At 45.1% G+C, this 20,961-nt stretch overlaps 1 protein-coding gene across 3 annotated transcripts in view; it reads right to left on the bottom strand.

Annotated features, from left to right (window-relative positions):
- Nucleotides 1-4,110: 4,110 nt before the first annotated feature.
- LOC133339113 (E3 ubiquitin/ISG15 ligase TRIM25-like) overlaps nt 4,111-20,961 on the bottom strand; it is a 31,244-nt gene continuing 14,393 nt past the window's right edge. The window contains exons 2-8 of one of the 3 annotated variants that reach the window (XM_061547237.1): nt 19,771-19,838; nt 18,881-19,518; nt 16,766-16,861; nt 15,063-15,296; nt 14,721-14,743; nt 9,703-9,797; nt 4,111-8,571 (exon numbers count right to left, since the gene is read on the bottom strand). In XM_061547237.1, the coding sequence (XP_061403221.1) occupies nt 8,021-8,571; nt 9,703-9,797; nt 14,721-14,743; nt 15,063-15,296; nt 16,766-16,861; nt 18,881-19,441 (1,560 nt within the window). In that variant the 5' untranslated portion in view covers nt 19,442-19,518; nt 19,771-19,838 and the 3' untranslated portion in view covers nt 4,111-8,020. Of the gene's footprint in view, nt 8,572-9,702; nt 9,798-14,720; nt 14,744-15,062; nt 15,297-16,765; nt 16,862-18,880; nt 19,519-19,770; nt 19,839-20,961 lie in introns of those variants that run through there. The other 2 variants (XM_061547239.1, XM_061547238.1) reach the window with 2 other exon arrangements.

Genomic DNA, 20,961 nt, shown 5'->3' with positions numbered 1-20,961 from the left:
AAACTACTTCATGAAAATAATTTGTTCCTGTCTTAAAGTCGCGTTCCAGTAGTCGAGCTGTGAGACACCGGTGCGAGTTGCCGTATTTAACTCGGTCACGTGGCTGGGGCTCAGGGTCCAGCTGGTGGAGCCACAAACCACCGGGCGAGGCCCTTTGCTGAACCCGGCACCGTGACCCGCTCATGTGGGCGGGGGGCAGGCGCCCCAGGGGTAGTCCGGCCGTAACATATCTACAATCTAAGTACGACGTTTCGCCAGTAATTACAACTAGCTTGCGTCAGGCGACAGCCAGATTTGTAGAGAAGTCTAACTGTTTCGCTCCTTATTTAGAGGCGTAGATGTGGTGACCACACTTCTGCGCTCTTGCACAACGTGGGGGGGGGGGGGGGATTAATGAGTCAGCGTAAGCTCGTGTGTCACACTGTTGGATGGTTTCAGGAGAATTGCCGCATCTGGGTCGGCCGAATGCAACTGCTTCCGGTACCGCAAGGGAACCGACATCTGTATGCCCGGCGGGATCTCTACCGACTCCCTCACCAATGCCTGAATGGCGACATTGCACCCGCCTCCCCTCCAAAGGGATCCATAAAAAATATCCGCTGCCCTGACGGCATCCCTTACACTTCTACTCCGTCAATTTCTGAGGGCATTCTATTCGAAAAGTCGTTGTCCCACAAGCATGGGATAGCCCGCGTTTTATAAATCACAACGGGCCCTTAAAATAACCCAATTCTTCATTTCATTTATCATGCAGTATACAATTTTATAATGGCTGTAAAGCGCTTTCGTAAAGGTGCTATATAAATGTCATTAAGATAAGAACCGTGATTGGAACAGCCAAACATCTCCCAACTATCTATTTTGATTGAGAGGCCCTTGAATATGGGGAGTATTTCCCTCTTGACACCTCCTTATCTTATGCATCCTGCTGTATGTGAGCGCATGCCAGCGTTATTGTTTCGTGCTTTCATAAATCGTGAGTTAAGTTTGTCTGCCTTGAGCAGGGGATGTACTGTAAGGTAGAAGTGACAGATGTCTCGAGGTACACCACAATCAGCTGTCGCTTAAATTAACCACATATAAGCATTTCCTGCTTCTACCGTGGTATTGTATCAAGGTAACGTGTTACTGATCCTACATGTTTCAATGGTAAGGACGATGCTGATGATTATGGACACGGATTGAATGATACAATTTGGAAAATGACAAAACTGATTGTCTCACATTTTCTTAATCAAAATTAGAGATGAGTTGCGCAACCAAATCACTAGAAATTGTGCGTTTTAGTAACCTGCAGCTACTTTGCCAAAATCTGTGCGAGTAGTTGCAAAACATAAGACAAGTCTCAGTGACTAAAATGTCTGCCCCCTGTTCTGGTTAACACGACTCCTCACCTGCATTTGGATTGTAGCTGTTTATCACAATTCAGAACTGTGCAGCGCGTGATGATGCAATACGTTGCTATGATTCGCTAAGGAGATGCTTGAAGTAGTCTCGTTACAATGCGAGCAACATGTTGCAGAGACGTCCATGTAGAAGCGAATTCAGTTACATACACCCGAGTTGCCAAGTTACACGCAACTGATAGATCGGGTATCGACGCAACTTAACTTACATCAAGTATTTTTTTTTCCACAGAGCACAATTCGTACCGATTTGGACAGTTGGCTATGTTCGGTGCGAAACAAGTTGAACACACGTTCGTGAATTATTGATCCTGTATCCTAACCACAATGCAATGCGCTGTCCGTGTACAGCCCTTTTGTTAATCCATTTCGGGATGAAGACCGCCACACGCTGTGCGGGTTGTGGGGATTATTTGACTACGTTTCGGGACATATAAATAGAACGGTCGTGTGGTACGGGTAATCATTTGAGGAATTACCTCTCCGCTTAAGGATTGGAACGGTAACACAAAGTTGGGACATAATGAGGATTTTTATTGAAATGTTTATGGTACACCGTCACGTGTCTGACTAACTAGGGACTGAATCATTGGTGGATATGTGAAAAGTCGGATGTTATGTTAACTTTTTAGTAACAGCCAGTTGCATTTTTTACGCAAAAATAGGTTACTCGGCATCAATAAAGTGCAATTTTTTAAAAGTGGGGAAATGCTATATTATACTTCGGAGATAATAGGCTGTTTGCTAGACTAAGAATACGGGACTGCATGCAATAAGGTAACATTTATGAACACGTTTAGAATGTGACCGTTGCACCCTGCACAGCTACTGCTTCACTGTATGTGGGCAGTTTTGTTAGGGTGGACGTTGTAAGAATGAGTATAGACCAATCGTTATTCTTTAAACAGTTACTAAAACATTTGAAAAAAAAACTTTAATCACGAATAGACGTCGACCTAAAACTCACAATCTCCCGCACAGTAAACAGTCTGGTTTCCATGAGGATTACTGCGCCACCACAGCTATTATGGATGTATTTAAATGTTTTTCAGTAACCTGCATGAAGGCCACTACTGCTGTGGACTATTCCTTTCCTCTTTTAAAGCCTTTTGAAACTCTTGGCCATGATATTCTACTCACAAGACGCAGTCAACTAGAATTGTCAGACAGTACGATAAAACGGTTTCAGAGATACATCTTAGACAATTATCAAAAAGGTCCATCGTGATAACATCTCGTCCACAAATTTTCAAATAACAAATGGCGTTCCACAAGGTGCGGTGGCTACTGTGATGCTGCATATAAATCAGCTACTAATCTAACACTTAACATACTAAACCCCTTCTTGGTTCTTTCGGTAAAGTCACATAGAAGGGAAATAATAAAATAATAAAAATAAAACATTATACAATTCTCACGACGTTTTGGCCACAACGCGTCTTCAGACGCTGTCTTTCTGACAGACCTGTTATTCACCTGAGGACGGCTGCTTGCGTTGTGGCTGAAACGTCGTGAGAATTGTATTTTATTATGTTTTATTTTTATTATTTTATTATTTCCCTTCTATGTGACTTTACCGAAAGAACCAAGAAGATGAATCCCTGCAGTCACGAAAGCTGTCAATCGAAAAATACTAAATCCCATTTATCATTCTGATCTTCGATTTGTATTGGATGTACGATACAGCACCCACTAATGTGACCTCGACTTCAAGTCCAATCTCACATAACTTGATGCAAAACGAAATCTACATTTGTCCCTGTTCATGCATAAAACCATTATTGGCAAATCTGTGCTTTAATTAGCTAAATCATAAACCCCACAGTTAAACCAAAGAAACCTAAGACGTACATATAATTGCCTGTGAACTATCCCAATAATGAGAATTTGAATGGGTAACAAAGCCTTAGCCATTGCAGCACCAACGTTTTGGAACAACCTTGTTTCCTCCCTTAACATCATAAATCTTCCTTCAATAAATGTCCGAAGCAGAAGATTCATGCTGTACACAGCCTCATTTGTAAATGTGATTGGAACGTTGATCCATACCCATGTATTGATAGTTCAATATTCATGTGCAGTTGTGTCCAGGGACTGCCGTGTTGTCTTGGTGTGATCTGGGACTGTTGTTGTGTTACTGCCTTGCCCACGTTTGCATTTAGTGTTGAAAAAATCGGTAATAATAAAAAAAAATTGCAATTTGTAGTTATATACTTTTTAATTAGTCATTATCAAGTTTCAGTGATTTGCACATCTTTCCTATATTTTACCCTCTGATCGGTTGTTTGTACTTTTTGTTATTGTAACTTTCTGGACATCTCGAGAAAGAGCTTCATAACTCATTAAATGAAGATGCTGATTCAGATTATATGTACAGTGAGGGAAAAAAGTATTTGATCCCCTGCTGATTTTGTACGTTTGCCCACTGACAAAGAAATTATCAGTCTTTTATTTTAATGGTAGGTTTATTTGAACAGTGAGAGATAGAATAACAACAACATCCAGAAAAACGCATGTAAAAAATGTTATAAATTGATTTGCATTTCAATGATTGAAATAAGAATTTGACCCCCTCTCAATCAGAAAGTGTTCTGGCTCCCAGGTGTTCTTGCCCTCCGCTCCCGATGTAAACATGATGGCGGCAGTGCAGACACTCTGACACCAGTTGTAGAGACGTTCCCACGGACGCACTCGGAGACAGAGGTAAGTTAAGGGCTTTCGCCGAGGGTTTATTAAAGATTAACAATAACACACAAGGGTACACAACTCCCAGGGGCTAAGGATCCTACTCGGAGTCCAGATCCCTGCCGGCTAGCTCCTGTCTCTCTCGTGTCGGATCGTGGACTCTGCCGACTCCACCGAACGGAGAGAGAAGCACCTCTACGGCTACCACCGGCTTCTCCCCAGACTCACTATTCAATCCCTCTCTACCCCTGGTTCCCTCTTCACCCTTCTTACTCTATCCGTTCCCAGAGTGACCCCGCTTACGTCACGGGGTCTCCCTTAAGTACCCTAGGAGACGTGATGTCATCGCACTGAACGGCACACCTGACGTCACCTCCCCATTTTACTCCTCTACACAGGTAACGAGCTGAGATTAGGAGCACACTCTTAAAACGAGTGCTCTTAATCTCAGCGTGTTACCTGCATAAAAGACACCTGTTCACAGAAGCAATCAATCAATCAGATTCCAAACTCTCCACCATGGCCAAGACCAAAGAGCTCTCCAAGGATGTCAGGGACAAGATTGTAGACCTACACAAGGCTGGAATGGGCCACAAGACCATCGCCAAGCAGCTTGGTGAGAAGGTGACAACAGTTGGTGCGATTATTCGCAAATGGAAGAAACACAAAATAACTGTCAATCTCCCACGGCCTGGGGCTCCATGCAAGATCTCACCTCGTGGAGTTGCAATGATCATGAGAACGGTGAGGAATCAGCCCAGAACTACACGGGAGGATCTTGTCAATGATCTCAAGGCAGCTGGGACCATAGTCACCAAGAAAACAGTTGGTAACACACTACGCCGTGAAGGACTGCAATCCTGCAGCACCCGCAAGGTCCCCCCTGCTCAAGAAAGCACAAATACATGCCCGTCTGAAGTTTGCCAATGAACATCTGAATGATTCAGAGGACAACTGGGTGAAAGTGTTGTAGTCAGATGAGACCAAAATGGAGCTCTTTGGCATCAACTCAACTCGCCGTGTTTGGAGGAGGAATGCTTCCTATGACCCCAAGAACACCATCTTCACCGTCAAACATGGAGGTGGAAACATTATGCTTTGGGGGTGTTTTTCTGCTAAGGGGACAGGACAACTTTACCGCATCAAAGGGACGATGGATGTGGCCATGTACCATCAAATCTTGGGTGAGACCGTCCTTCCCTCAGCCAGGGCATTGAAAATGGGTCGTGGATGGGTTTTCTAGCATGACAATGACCCAAAACACACGGCCAAGGCAACAAAGGAGTGGCTCAAGAAGAACCACATTAAGGTCCTGGAGTGGCCTAGCCAGTCTCCAGACCTTAATCCCATAGAAAATATGTGGAGGGAGCTGAAGGTTTGAGTTGCCAAACGTCAGCCTCAAAACCTTAATGACTTGGAGAAGATCTGCAAAGAGGAGTGGGACAAAATCCCTCCTGAGATGTGTGCAAACCTGGTGACCAACTACAAGAAACGTCTGACCTCTGTGATTTCCAACAAGGGTTTTGCCACCAAGCACTAAGTCATGTTTTGCAGAGGGGTCAAATACTTATTCCCTCATTAAAATGCAAATCAATGTATAGCCTTTTTTATATGCGTTTTTCTGGATTTTGATGTTGTTATTCTGTCTCTTACTGTTCAAATAAACCTACCATTAAAATTATAGACTGATCATTTCTTTGTCAGTAGGCAAACATACAAAATCAGCAGGGGATCAAATACTGTCTTCCCTCACTGTATGTATGTTGAACTTATTTCGCACCGTAGATATCAACCGTGCTATTCGGAGGTGCGGGGTGAGGACAACAACCTATACACAACAATCAGTTCTAAAGAAATTAGTTTTCAATCTCCGTCAGATCCAGATGCCGCTATATCTGTTATTTCAGAATGCTTGTCTGAAGTCGCTGTTTGAACAAAGCAAATCTGACTGCAGCTAAACCTGGGCAAGACAGAGTACATGATAGTTGGCTCAGAGCAGCGTCTGCGAGCGTGGCAAGGCCACATCGATCCTCCACTGATTAGCAGAGCTCTCCCTCTCCGTGTGTCCAAAGTACGTTGTTGTTTTATTTTGGTAATTATCTTCGCTTCGTTATTGTTCCCTGTGCTCACGTTGTCGTTTTTATTATTTTGGAGATCCCCCAGCACCAGGTCACTCTTGCAAATGAGACTCCTGTCCCGGTCTCTCGAGTTCTACACCCGGTTACAGACGATACACTTGAACTCACTCACTCAATCATTTACCCACTCACCTACCCTCTAGCTCACTAACTTAACCACTGATGCACTCAGCCATTCACTCACACACCATCTCACTCACCCATGCACTCACTCGCCCACCATCTCACCCAATCAACCATGCACTCACTCAATCATTCAATCACCCACCATCTCTGTCACTTATCTCCTTACTCATCTACTCACTCACCTAAGCACTCACTCCCCATGCCACTCACTCTTACAAATGAGTCTTCTATACTGTTGTCTTGAGTTCTCGCCCCGGTTAAACACAATGAACAAAAATAACAGCCCGAACTACAAAGACGTTACCATGGTGATGGTGGTAGTGTTGGTAATGGTGGTGATGATGATGGTGGTGTTGTTGATCATGGTAGTAATGATGGTAGTGATAATGATGGTGGTGATGGTTGTGATGATAGTAAGAGTGGTGATGGTGATAATCGTGGTGGTTATGTAGGCGGTAATGATGATGCTGCTGCTGCTGATGATGATGGTGATCATGGTGGTGGTGGTGATGATGACAGTGGTGGTGGTAATGATGGTGATGAGGGAGATGGTGGTAATGGTCGTGATGAGGGTAATGGTGGGAATGATGGTGATGGTGGTTTTCACGGTGAGGATAGTGATGATGATGGTGGTGATGATGGTCGTGATGGTGGATGTGATAATGGTGATGATTATGGCAGTTTTTGTGGTGTTTGATGTTCATTATGGTGATGATTGTGATGGTAAGCATGGTGATGTGGGTGCTGATAGTGATGATGATAATGATGGTGGTGATCATGGTGGTGATAATGATGATGGTAGTGATGATAGTAGTGGTGTTAATCGTGGAATTGATGGTGATGAGCTTGATATTGGTGGTGATGATGCTGATGGTAGTTTTGACGGTGGTGATTATGTTGATGGTGGTGATGATGGTCATAATGATGATGATGATAGTGGTGATGTTAAGTAATGATTATGATGATGATGTGGTGATAGTGATAATAGTAATAATGGTGGTGATTGTGGTTGATAGTGATGCTGATGATGATGGTGGTGATGATGTTGGTGGTGCTGTTGGTAATCATGATGATGGCGATGATGGTGGTAGTGATGATTATGGTGTTTATGATGATGGTGGTGATAATGACAGTGGTGATGACGATGATGGTGTGATGATGGTGGTGATGGTGGTGATGGTAGTGATGATGAGGAGATGATGGTGATGATTAAAGTGATGATGATGGGGTGATGATGATGGTGCTGATGGTGAATCGTAGGGATGAGGAGGCGTGGTGACGCGAGTGCACACTGCAGGCGAAGGAGCGACCACACGAACCTCCGATTTGTGCTGCACCGGCGACATCGCTCACGCACGCCAACCTGAACCTCACCCTCTCCCCTCACCCTACCCCTCCATGCTCACCTCACCTCACCCTTTCCTCAATTTTCACCTCACCCTCCCATCACCTCACCCTCTCTCTACCCCCTCCTTCACATCCTCTCCTCACCCACTCCTCACCCTCTCCGTCACCTTACCCTCCATTCTGCCCTCACCATCACCGTACCTCACCCTCTGTTCCACCTTCCCCTCACCCTCACTTCACCCTCTCCTCACCATCCACCCTCTCCTCCGTTTATTGGGTTTCTGTCTCGGTTTCTTAAGTTTCTATCTCTCCTCATCCTCAGGATGCACGACTCAGATCCACGATCTTCAATGGTTCTTTCAAACACCCCATCCACATCACAGGGTAGAGAGGCTGCAAGAATCTCCGCCGAACCTCGTGGATCACCTCCATGGAGTCGGCGCGGTAAAACGCCAGGAGTTCACCCTCCAAGTGCAGGTGAAGGCCGATTCTGCGGGGGGAGGGGGCCCCCTTCACCGACAGTGCAGTCTTCACTCCACCATGAACCACTGATAAGTTGTTGTTACATTTCTCTAAACACCAGGACGCGTCGCTCCCTCCCAGCTGCTGTGCCTCACCACTCCCTTTCCGCGGGATCGTCCCGTACGCGACTCCAACCCGCCACCACCTCGTGTCCCCCACGTCCACCTCCCAGTAGTGGAGGCCCGACGAGAAGCTCTCACAGCACAGGGCTTGTGCACAGCAATCAAACCGGTGTGGGTGATCGGGGCGACCCTGGGAGTCACCGGTCCACGTCATCGTCCTGAGATCCGAGGAGATCTGGAGTTGGTTATTAGCCGAGTTTGTGTCCAGAGTCGGTGAGCGTCGGTCTGTGACAACAGCGATGACAACATCACTACAGAACAGCATCATCACCATCATCCACCATCACCACCATCAACATCACCAACCATCATTTTCACCATCAACAAAAACATCACAAACATCACCAGCCATCCTCGCCATGAATATCAATGAAAACAACATAAACATCACCATTACCACCATCATCAACACTATGAACATCAACATCATTATCGCATTGAGCAACAGTACCACCATCATTATCACCACCACTAGCACCATCATTACCATCACCACGACCATCACCACTATCCCCATCACCATCTTGATCACTATCACCAATATCACCAACATGACCAGCATCATGACCATCACAAAGACCATCAAAATCATCATCACCATCACTACCATGATCACCATAACCAATACCATCAGCAAAACCATCACAACCATCACCACCTATATTATCACCAATGTCACCTTCTTTATAATCACCACGACCATCACTCCCATCACCATTCCCATAACTCACATTATCACTAACAGCATCATTACCACCACCCTCATCATGACGACTATCACCATCATTATGACCATTATCAGCATCAGGAACTCATTTGAGGTTGAAACTGCCTAGTAGAGACCCAGGACTTGATAAGATATCACCTGCCACTGATGTTAGCCATGGCGGGTAATCAAACCCAGGTAACTGGGTTCGTAGTGCAGTGTGCTAACCACTAAACCACCGCTCCCCCCCACACACACATGCATATACATTCACAGGCACAAACTGCATCTCAACATCACAATTACCCCTGACTCGTAATGCTGATTATTTACCCAAGAACACCACACTTAGTCTCATGGCTGTGTTCAGTAGGGTCCTGGAATGGGCTGTGAACAAAAACAAAGATCCTCTGTGTAGCCTCAACAGACCATTGGGGCAAGTGCTGCTAGCAAGTGTCTATGAAGACCGGCAAGGCACACGAGGAGGTGGGTGGCCAGAACCACACCCGACCACCTTTGTCTCCCTAGTGGTGATGTTTACACAAAACTAGGTAATCATTTGAGGCTGAATCGACCTTGTGCATACACACACGGTGATAATTTATTGTGAAGATGGCCCCATCACCCATGTTTCACACTGAAGAACTCACACAGGAGTTTGGCCACAGTTCCCTCGGTGCCTTTAAGCGAGGCAATGTCCTCTTGGTTGGGAGCTGAGGGTGGAGCTTCTCTAGGCCGCCCTATCCTGTGAAAGCAGATCAGACACGGCCATCACTCACAGGATCATCACAGTTCCATCACATAGACACACATCACACAAAGCATCACGACTCACATCACAATCATTCACAGCATCACCACGTACAGAATTAATTCTAGATTTTAAGCTTTCGTGACTGCAAGGATTCATACTCTTAGGTTTTGTCGGTAAAGTCACGTAGGTAAAAATAATAAAATAATAAATGAAAATAAATCAATTAAATCACGACGTTTCGGAGGCAACACAAGCTTCCGTCTTCAGGTGGATCCGTCACAGCACGATTGCTGTATCAAGTAAAGAAAATTCCAAGAGACCCGACCTTGTATATATACTGGTTGAGGGGGGAGGAGCCAGGGTGGGCAGCGGGAGAGGCTGCGGCGACTGCTGCTGGGACTGTGCCTTTGTCATGTAGATGGCAGAAGCAGAAAAGCATTTCAGGACAAAGCAACCCCCTGCTATGTTGCTGGGTGGGTAAAACTTAAAGTAGGAAACCAGCGTGTGAAAAAATAAGGTAAAACATGATAAAAAAACTAAACTGGCTGTCTATCAGTAAACTGTACGTTAACTAAAGAATAGTGCCTGTTAAATAAGATGGTTCAAATGTGTAATTAAATCTTTTTTTGTATGGGGAATGACATCTTTCCAATGATTACTCAGTTTGTACCCATCATCACGGTGTTTGTATATCTGGATGGCTTCGTGTACAAACCTTTGATGGTAGCCAGGAGGTTTGCAGAGCACCTTGGTCTCGGAAAAGACAATCTCATGAGAGCCCACAGCGTTGTAGCAATGATTGGCAATGGCGGATGACTCAATTTTGCCGTGTTTCAGATCTGACTTGTGCTCGCGGACACGATCAGAGATATGACGTTTCGTTTCTCCAATGTAACAATCACCACAGCTGCAACTCAGTTTGTAGACTCCAGGGTATTGTAATTCAGGAATGACATCCTTCACAGATGGAATTAGATCACGGATTTTATGTACTGTACTGAATCGGACTTGGATCTTATGTTTGTTTAGAATTTTAGAGATCTCTTTGGTCACGCCTGCTATGTATGGCAACGTGATAGTTTTGATCGGAGTTTCAAGTGGCTGTTTCTGTATGGTGGGAGAAACAGCCTGGCGTATGGTGCGGTCAGAGTCTCCGTTCATCCTGAGGGCCCGATGTACATGTCTTAATTCACTGGCCAGGTGGTGTTGGTCAGAAATGCCATGAGCTCTGTGGTATAGTGTTTTGATGAGAGAATTATTTTGAGACGGGTGGTGGTAGGAATCAGGTTCCAAGTAGGAATCTGTGTGGGTGACTTTCCTGTAGACAGAATGTCCCAAGGATCCGTCAGGTCTCCTCTAAAACAGAATATCTAAGAATGATAGTTTGCCATCTTTCTCCACTTCCATGGTAAATCTAATGGATGGGTGTCTGGAATTGATGTGGTCCAAAAAGTGGTTCAATGCTGGGAGGCCATGTGGCCAAATGACGAAAGTACCATCCACATCAGTGGCGGCTCGTCAATAGAGGGCGCAGGGGCGCCGCCCCAATCAATATTCAAGAAATATACATATACAAAATTTATATAAAAATACATAAATAAAATATTTTTTTCATACGATGTGCCGGCTGGTAGTAAGAAAAGCATCAGCATTTAATAAAAACTGGCTTTAATCGGTCAAATATTTTCTATGTTTTTCAATGTGTTTCATGCGGGGCGCCGGACAAATGGATGTCTATGTGAGACTTTAAATTTTAGGACAGCATGTGACCTGAAGCTGGTCTCTAATTGGTTTCTTAAAGATTCTCCTCGGGGCGCAAGTCGTTGCGTCCCTGGCCAATCAGAATTGGATACATGTTATTTTATCCAATCTGATTGGTTCTCGTCACCTGTCATTCAAATTTACGCTCTGGGCCACTACTGCGAGTGCGCAGGCGACACCACTTTGACACTTGCTAGGCTGATCAAATTTTTTGTGTAAACAATGGCAGCAGTTCATCCAAATTCTGTAATTTATTTACAAAAAAACCCTTTCACAAGGCTTTCGCTGGAAGAAATAAAAAATATAAAGGATCTCGGACCGGACCAACCCGATTTACAAATCCAGCAGCAGGCCAGTGACAGAGGACGAAGCTACACACGAAGCTTCACCCGCGCTTGTTATGAGAAACGGAGGTGGCTGGCTGGATGTGATGTTAGCAATTCTCTTTTTTGTTTTCCCTGTCTTTTATTTCAAAGTGTCGGCACTGAAGTTTTGTGGACAACGACGGGGGTAAGAGACCTCAAACATCTCTCTGACAAATGCAAACGTCATGAAAGTAGCCGCAGCCATATTGATAATAGCATGAAACTAACGTTTTTATGTTCAAGTAGGAAACATGCTTTTTGGTACTTTGGTCTGAAATGTATATAAAAGAGAAACATTTATGTTCAAGTAGGAAACATGCTTTTTGGTACTTCTTTTGGTCTGAAATGTAAATAAAGATCATCAAAATTTATATTCAAGTAGTCAAAATGGTTTTTGGTACTGCTTTATATTTATTTGCCCCCCTCAATAAAATAAAAAAAATGCGCCCCCCCAAAAATAAATATCACCAGCCGCCACTGATCCACATACCTCTTCCACAGGGAAGGACGCAAGGTGGACGTCTGGATGGCGTCTGATTCAAACTTTTCCATGAACACATTGGCTATTACTGGTGACAAGGGGGAGCCCATAGGGGTACCCTCATTCTGTTTGTAGAAGGAGCCATTCCAGGTAAAATAAGTGTTGGTGAGGCAATGCCTAACCAACGCAGGTACATCTGACGTTTGGTCAACTTCCCTAATCGAACCAACCAAACGTCCCTCCTTAAAACCCTCGGCTGCTATACCTCCCAGATTATATGGTCTTCCCAAGATCCATAAATAAGGCACCCCACTACGTCCCATAGTGCCCACGATCAACTATCCTACCTACAAACTAGACCGTTTTCTATCAGATACTCTACTTCCCTTCACTGGCAAGACCGCTTCAGCAGTACTTAACTCAACCCAATTGTTCTCTATGGTCAAGAACATGGTACTGTCTCCTGACGATATCCTCGTCAGTTATAATGTTGTATCTCTGTTTACCAAAGTTCCAGTGCCTGACACCTTAACAATTATTGAAGACTTGGTCAACATGGATTGAATTTGGATGTACCTGCGTTGGTTAGGCATTGCCTCACCAACACTTATTTTACCTGGAATGGCTCCTTCTACAAACAGAATGAGGGTACCCCTATGGGCTCCCCCTTGTCACCAGTAATAGCCAATGTGTTCATGGAAAAGTTTGAATCAGACGCCATCCAGACGTCCACCTTGCGTCCTTCCCTGTGGAAGAGGTATGTGGATGAAACTTTCGTCATTTGGCCACATGGCCTCCCAGCATTGAACCACTTTTTGGACCACATCAATTCCAGACACCCATCCATTAGATTTTACCATGGAAGTGGAGAAAGATGGCAAACTACCATTCTTAGATATTCTGTTTGAGAGGAGACCTGACGGATCCTTGGGACATTCTTTCTACAAGAAAGTCACCCACACAGATGCCTGCTTGAAACCTGATTCCCACCACCACCCGTCTCAGAATAATTCTCTCATCAAAACACTATACCACAGAGCTCATGGCATTTCTGACCAACACCACCTGGCCAGTGAATTAAGACATGTACATCGTGCCCTCAGGATGAACGGAGACTCTGACCGCACCATCCGCCAGGCTGTTTCTCCCACCATACAGAAACAGCCACTTGAAACTCCGATCAAAACTATCACGTTGCCATACATAGCAGGCGTGACCAAAAAGATGTCTAAAATTCTAAACAAACATAAGATCCAAGTCCGATTCAGTACAGTACATAAAATCCGTGATCTAATTCCATCTGTGAAAGATGTCATTCCTGAATTACAATACCCTGGAGTCTACAAACTGAGTTGCAGCTGTGGTGATTGTTACAATGGAGAAACGAAACGTCATATCTCTGATCGTGTCCGCGAGCACAAGTCAGATCTGAAATACGGCTAAATTGAGTCATCCGTCATTGCCGATCATTGCTACAACGCTGTGGGCTCTCATGAGATTGTCTTTTCCGAGACCAAGGAGCTCTGCAAACCTCCTGGCTACCATCAAAGGTTTGTACACGAAGCCATCCAGATATACAAACACAGACATAACTTCAACCGTGATGATGGGTACAAACTGAGTAATCATTGGAAAGATGTCATTAACCATACAAAAAAAGATTTAACTACACATTTAAACCATCTTATTTAACAGGCACTATTCTTTAGTTAACGTACAGTTTACTGATAGACAGCCAGTTTGGTTTTGTATCATGTTTTACCTTATTTTTTACACGCTGGTTTCCTGCTTTAAGTTTTACCCACCCAGCAACATAGCAGGGGGTTGCTTTGTCCTGAAATGCTTTTCTGCTTCTGCCATCTACATAACAAAGGCACAGTCCCAGCAGCAGCAGCCGCAGTCTCTCCCGCGGCCCATCCTGGCTCCTCCCCCCTCAACCAGTATATATACAAGGTCGGGTCTCTTGGAATTTTCTTTACTTGATACAGCAATCGTGCTGTGACGGATCCACCTGAAGACGGAAGCTTGTATTGCCTCCGAAACGTCATGATTTAATTGATTTATTTTCATTTATTATTATTATTATTACTTTATTTCATTATTTTTTCCTACGTGACTTTACGGAAAAACCTAAGAGTACACATACAGCATGATCACTCGCAGCATCATCACAATCAACACAACCACTCACAGTTTCACCACTGACAGCATCATCACACAGCATCCCCACACACAGCCAGTGTCTCACTGCCCGTGCTCGATACTCAGTCCCATGTTGTCGTGTTGCGAGTGATAGTGGTCTTTTACCTGCACGTCTCCTCCAGGTGCCCCTATGGCAAAGAGAGAGAGAGAGGGAGAGGTGCATGACTGTGACTCTGCCTCGATTCCCATGGGATCAGCGGATTTCCCACTCCAACACCGCGGGTGGAATTTACACCACAAAGTCTTGGCTTATGACCTCATGAGCATCAACACTGACTTACATTGCAAACATCGTCGTGAATGGGGATGACGGCACGCAAGGACCGAGCAAAATTTCCGGCCGTGCGTGACAAAGCACAGTCGATGTGAAAACCTCATTCACGATCCTCAACTCTGACGCTGCCGAGGGCTCTGTGCAAATAGCGACACCAGAGACTCATCGCTCACCTGCAGGAAGGCGAGCGAGTCTCTCTCCTGCGCTAGGCCCTCCAGACGAGCGGCTGCTGCCTGGAGCTCGCCGATCTCGCGCTGGTAGTGAGCGATGTTCTTCTCGATCTGGGTCAGCAGCTCGCGCTGCTTCTTGGACGCACGAGCCAGAGCCGCCTTCTCGTCCTCGTCCAGAGCTGCTCTCATGCGGGCGAACTCGACTTTGATTCGCTGTCTCACCCTGGTCATCGATCCCTGCCAGGGCGTGTGATATGTTTTTATTAACTAATTCACGAAGGAGTTCATCTCGCAATGGTTGATCTATGTCTTATGGAGGTGGCGTTGACACCACTCTTTCCTGAATCATAAATGGAAAAACAACTGTGGCCACACAATGCAAACTATTGGCAATAAAGTAAACTTATAGAGACCCATAGATATACCTCGCGATCCATAGAGATACATAAAGACTCAGATATAGAGACCCGTAGAGAAACACAGAGACACATGAAGACAAATAGAGATGCATATAGGCTCAAATATTTGAGTCAATATAGGGCAGTGTGACTGTGGTCATACAACCCAAACTATGGATGTATACTAAACCCATGGCGACACTCAGAGATACACCGAGACCCATTGAGATGCATTAACGTCAATCCACACTCGTGCCACTGTGGGTATGCAACCCACACTATGGGAGACGTTTTGACCTGTAACCCCGGTGACCTGATGGAGGATGAACCCCTCCTGTGCATCACGGCCTCAGTAGCCAATTAACAATTCAATTGTCACCTATAACCCTGCAAATTACACAGGACTCAATCGCAAAAATTACATCACAATTCTGAGAAAAATAAGGAATTTAAATAATAATTAAATATGAACCCCACCTTTTCGGAGAGTTGCGCAAGGTGTGTGTAATGCGAGCAGAGTTACAAAGCAAAAGGTCATAATTAAAGCTTCCTGATCAGCAACGCCTCCAAGCTGTATTCCTACCACAAAACAAGCCCAGCTGGGACTAGACACGAGAGCTGGGTTTCGTGACTGGGCAGTGATAAGATCGGTGCACCGGTGAGAACTGGACATGCAATTTGGTAACCGTACCTCGAAGTGTCTCTGTGCTGTCGAATACGCCTTTTAAATTAAAATGAACTTTAATGCTCACATAGCCAATTTCAATATACTGAAGGGGAGTGTACTACGTGAATAGGTTACGTGAATATGCACATCGTATAAAGCACACTGCGTGCATTCAGTGTATTGTGCGGTTGTGGCTTTACAGATATTACTCATTACTGATGTTTGTCATCGCTGGGAGTTGATCTCAGGTGACTTGAGTTCATAGCACAATGCGATACATATTGTAAACATATATATATATAATGTGAACCCTGCCACCAATGTACTGGATAACAGGTATGTGCCACCTCATCTGGCCAGAATAGATATATAACAGAAGATGAAGTGGCAGTTGACATGGGGATATCAGGCTCCCATCCTAAGAATGTGGAATTTCCACGACTAATTCAGTTCCTCATTGCAGATGAGAACCACTTCTTTGCTTGTCCTGGGTATTGAGGCGCATTGACCGTTGTGTCTTTAGTCCCACGATGTGTTCAGAGCCAATGGAAGTCCACGTGAATGAATGGAGTTCTCCTCCATCACAAACCCTACTCAGGGTGGAGTTACGAGGGTCACAGAGTCCGTTCCAGATGCGGTACCTGCACGTCCCTGTGAGCGGCCTCCATCTGCTTTATGGACTCCTCCGCCTCCCTCCTCTTCTCCTCCACCGCCCGTGTCTCCTCTCCCACTTGTTTCTGTGAGAGACGTCACCAGGGAAGATTACACTCACTCTCTGACCGCCCCCTCTCACCCCCGCTCCACACGGACCCCTCCACAGTGACGGTTCCATCTCCAGGCTGCAGCGACCCCTGTGCAGCAATGGAGGCTGGGGGAGCGAGCACTGCAGGAAACCGATTTCACGAGGAGCTCACACGACTGCTGGAGCATTTTGTGTTTAGTTGTCATTCCCCCGCACCTCCGATAAGCACGGTTGGCTATGCTTGGTGCACTCTCTGTTCCAGCTACTTCCCTCCGGCAGAAGGCTGCGGTCCATCAGGACCAAAACCTCACGTCATAAAAACTGTTTCTTCCCATCCGCTGTTGGCCTCTTCAGCAAGGCCAAGGGTTTAAAATGACTTTTACACTTACTTTAACATTTTATCTACAAAATTACACCTTGCCATATTTACAACATGTTACCCTATTTGTATTCTAAGATTGTATATTACGGCTAGTTTACATTTTATATTGTATACTTATTAAAATTTTTACATACTTTAGCCCCTTAGTATTAGTTAGACTTTGTCATGTTAGTATAGTTAGACTGTATACCACTTATTTAAGTTTTAAGATTCCTACATGTTGAATGTATGCACCTTCCTGCCATAGTAAATTCCTTGTCTGTGCAAACTTTCATGGCGAATAAAACCCTTTCTGATTCTGATTATTGCTGGGCTCACATAGCACACGCAGGAGCCTAAGCCTGTGGACCCAATCACTCTCCACTGGTACCTGAGTCGTGGGCGGGGCTACATGAGCAGTGGGTGGGGCTCTGAGTAGTGAGTAGGGCTCTGAGTAATGGGTGGAAAAGGCGCCGCGAAATGTTAATCTGAGTTGCCACGTATACAGGAGGTCGTGGTTTCGATCCCGACCCTGACACCTGTATATTTGGAATTTGTTCTTCCCATGGTCGCATGGATTTTTGTCCAGGTCCTCCAGTTTTCCCTCTACATTTAGAAACGTGCATTTAGAGTATTTGGCTGCTATGAATTTCGACGTCATAAGCCACTTCTTGGAGCTGTCATTTGTGGCCAGGTTTGCCTCTGAAAAAGAGCTACATAGCACTGTGAGCTTCACCTGGTAAAATAAAAAAAATAGTTTTAGTTACGTTTTACATGGTACAAGGAGGGACTGCCATGTCTCAGTTGAGTGTTGGAGAAATTCGGTGAAGAGAATCTTGATGAAAATATAAATACGGTCACGAAATACTTGGTCTGTCAAGTCCAGTGACCCGGTAGCTGCTGTAGAGTGCGGCGCTAAACTGGGACAGACCGGCACGAGGCTTCCAAGCGGTGAGCACTGCGACTCACGCAGTCCCAGTCGTTTTACATTTCGTTTACATTTTGGGGAATGCTCCTCTATTCCACAAACCACTTTTTAGTATTCAAACCACGGTCTATGCACTCACGTCATTTTGAGAAAATATTGTATCCATTAAAGTCCTTCAGTTTTATAAAATATACTAAGAGCACATTTATAAATTTGTCAGATAACAGGATTGATAATAACATGTTTTCGTACTCTTAGGTTTTTTCGGTAAAGTCACGTAGGTAAAAAATTCACTAAAAATTAATAAAAGTAAAATAAAAATCACGACGTTTCGGAGGCAACACAAGCTTCCGTCTTCATGTGGAACCATCACAGCACGCTTGCAAGCGGCACAGCACGTTTGCAAGCGTCGTGATTTTAATTTTACTTTTATAAATTGTTATTTAATTTTTTACCTACGTGACTTTACCGAAAAAACCTAAGAGTATGAATCCTTGCAGTCACGAAAGCTTCAAATCTAGAAAGAACATGTTTTCTTATTATTCTGCACTATAACAACCTCAGCATACTTTATATTAAATCAAGGTTGTTAAAATTTGAAGAAACAATGGGAAGCTGAGAGAGGAATAATATAATATTTAGTTGGATATTATTGTTCAGTTAGTACTTGAAAATAATGACTTCACACAAGAGAGGTTCCAGCTCACACACGCAGACCGTCTCACCTCCCGTGTCTTGTGCTCATCCTCTAGCGTAGCCACATCGTGACCCTTGTGGTCTCCTGCAATGGTGCAGGTTGTGCAGACCAAGCTCTTGTCCTGTCGGCAGTAAAACTTGATCTTCTTTCTGTGTTTCTTGCATTTGCGTTCTTCAGGATTCGTACCTGGATCCACCAGAATGTGGCTACTTAACTTCGCGTTCTCCTGATGAGGCTTTACATGAGTCGCACAGTAGGATATATCACACTTGAGGCAGGTGTTGGAGGCAGCAGTCGTGCCATCGTTGCAAAAGTCACACAAGACCACGGTGGCCAATTCATCTGCGGCACTGCGCTGCTCCACCAGGTTGGCGAGCGTCACGCTCTTGTTTAGCTTGGGCCTCTGAGGGAAGGTCACTCGGCACTGCGGGCAGGAGAAGGACTCGGCCGCATCCCAGGCGCCCTCCACGCACTCGAGGCAGAACGAGTGGCCGCAGCTGAGCGTGCAGGGGCAGCGGAAGGCGTCCAGGCAGATGGTGCAGGTCAACTCCCCTGGGGCATCGATACTGCTGGAAGCTGCACTCGCCATGGCCCCGTGGCTTCACTCAGAGATGGACACTGGTTGGAGCTCAGGCAGTCTCTGGCTGTAGCTCAGGCAGTGGCTAGCTGTGTATGAGACGAAAACACAGGAACACGCCTTCTGAATGTGAGGGAGGGAAGTACAAACACTGCCGGTTTTATTTCCATATCACGTGATACGCCCTGGATTGTGCTGACAGACAAACCGGTAAGAGTCCTCTGCTCCAGGGGTGGCTGAATAAAGACTCCGGTGACGTCGCCTCGTCTCAAATCCTCATCCTCACACACCTCACCTCATCTCACCTCATCTGAACTCACCTCAATATCTCCTCAACTCACCTCAACTGAACTTGGAGGGGAACGCTGCTCGTAAACTCGTTGAGCCATCATTTGTGGCCAGGTCGCGTCTGAAAAAATATGTAATAGTTCAGTGGGGTCTTATCTCGTATGATACAACAAAATATTTTTAGTTTATTTTTATGTCTCTAACTGATTTGTCTACCTTTCCTACACTTTGCACTCCTGTCGTGTTTTTGTATTGCTTGTTTGTTGTTATAACGTTCTGACCTGCCCCGACTGGACATCTGTGAAAAAGAGCTTTATAGCTCATCGGATTCCACCAGTATGAATACTTGTTCTCATTCGGTTGCCTCTACCCTCTCTGCGCCACGATATTTTATATTTCAGCTTCACTTTTCTTGCTTATTTAAATCCTTAAACTACTTAATAAAACAATAAAAATTTGACTGAAAACTTTCGTGATTGAATGATTTCAAATTCTATGGTTCTTTCGGTGAAGTCACATAGTGACTTTAGTGACAATACCTAAAGAACCAAAGATTATGGATTCCTGCTGACACGAAAGCTTTAAATCAAGATTTATTCACTTTATTTTCATTATTTTATTGTTATAATTTTTTCTTTGATCTACGTGACTTTATTGAAAGAACCATAGACAATTAAACAATGTGTCGGGTGTCTAGTTCTCGAGCTGTGAGACGCCTGTGGAGTTGCTCGCCTTCAACTCAGTCATGTGGCTGCGGCTCACTGCTCTGTGTCGTGCAGAGACAAAGCTCCCCTGTGTTGGAGGTGCGGGTGTAGACAGGCTAGTGGAGAGGCGAGCGTAATCTTTAGTCTGAGTGTGATAGGCTAGTGGGGTGAGAAGCTAGTGGAGATACAGCGCGAGCGAGAGTCCATGACAGCTTAGAAAAGTGGGGAGTAACAGGCTAGCGGAGCGAGAGAGAATAAGCTCGAAGTAGCAGGCTAGCCGAGGAAGAGAGGAAGAAATTGCGACAGGAGTACGTGGTGTTGAACGTGAGGAGCATCCGTGTGGGATGCTGCAAATAAAGTGACACAGGAGAAAGAGACGAAGTTGTCCGTGTGAATAAACACCACACTACATATGTGTAGTGCTTGAGATACGCGTCACGCGCTGGGTCGGTGTGTGCGCACACGGCGGACAGTGAGGGCAAGTGAGGACACAGGGCGCTGATTGGCTGGTCGTTGTTGTTGTCCAAATTAAGGTGGCGT

The sequence above is a fragment of the Lethenteron reissneri genome, unplaced genomic scaffold (assembly GCF_015708825.2).
Source record: "Lethenteron reissneri isolate LAM-NWPU_2019-01 unplaced genomic scaffold, ASM1570882v1 scaffold_1640, whole genome shotgun sequence".
Lineage (NCBI taxonomy): Eukaryota > Metazoa > Chordata > Hyperoartia > Petromyzontiformes > Petromyzontidae > Lethenteron > Lethenteron reissneri.
Note: the sequence above shows the minus strand (reverse complement) of the source record. Positions and strands in the feature narration are given on the sequence as shown.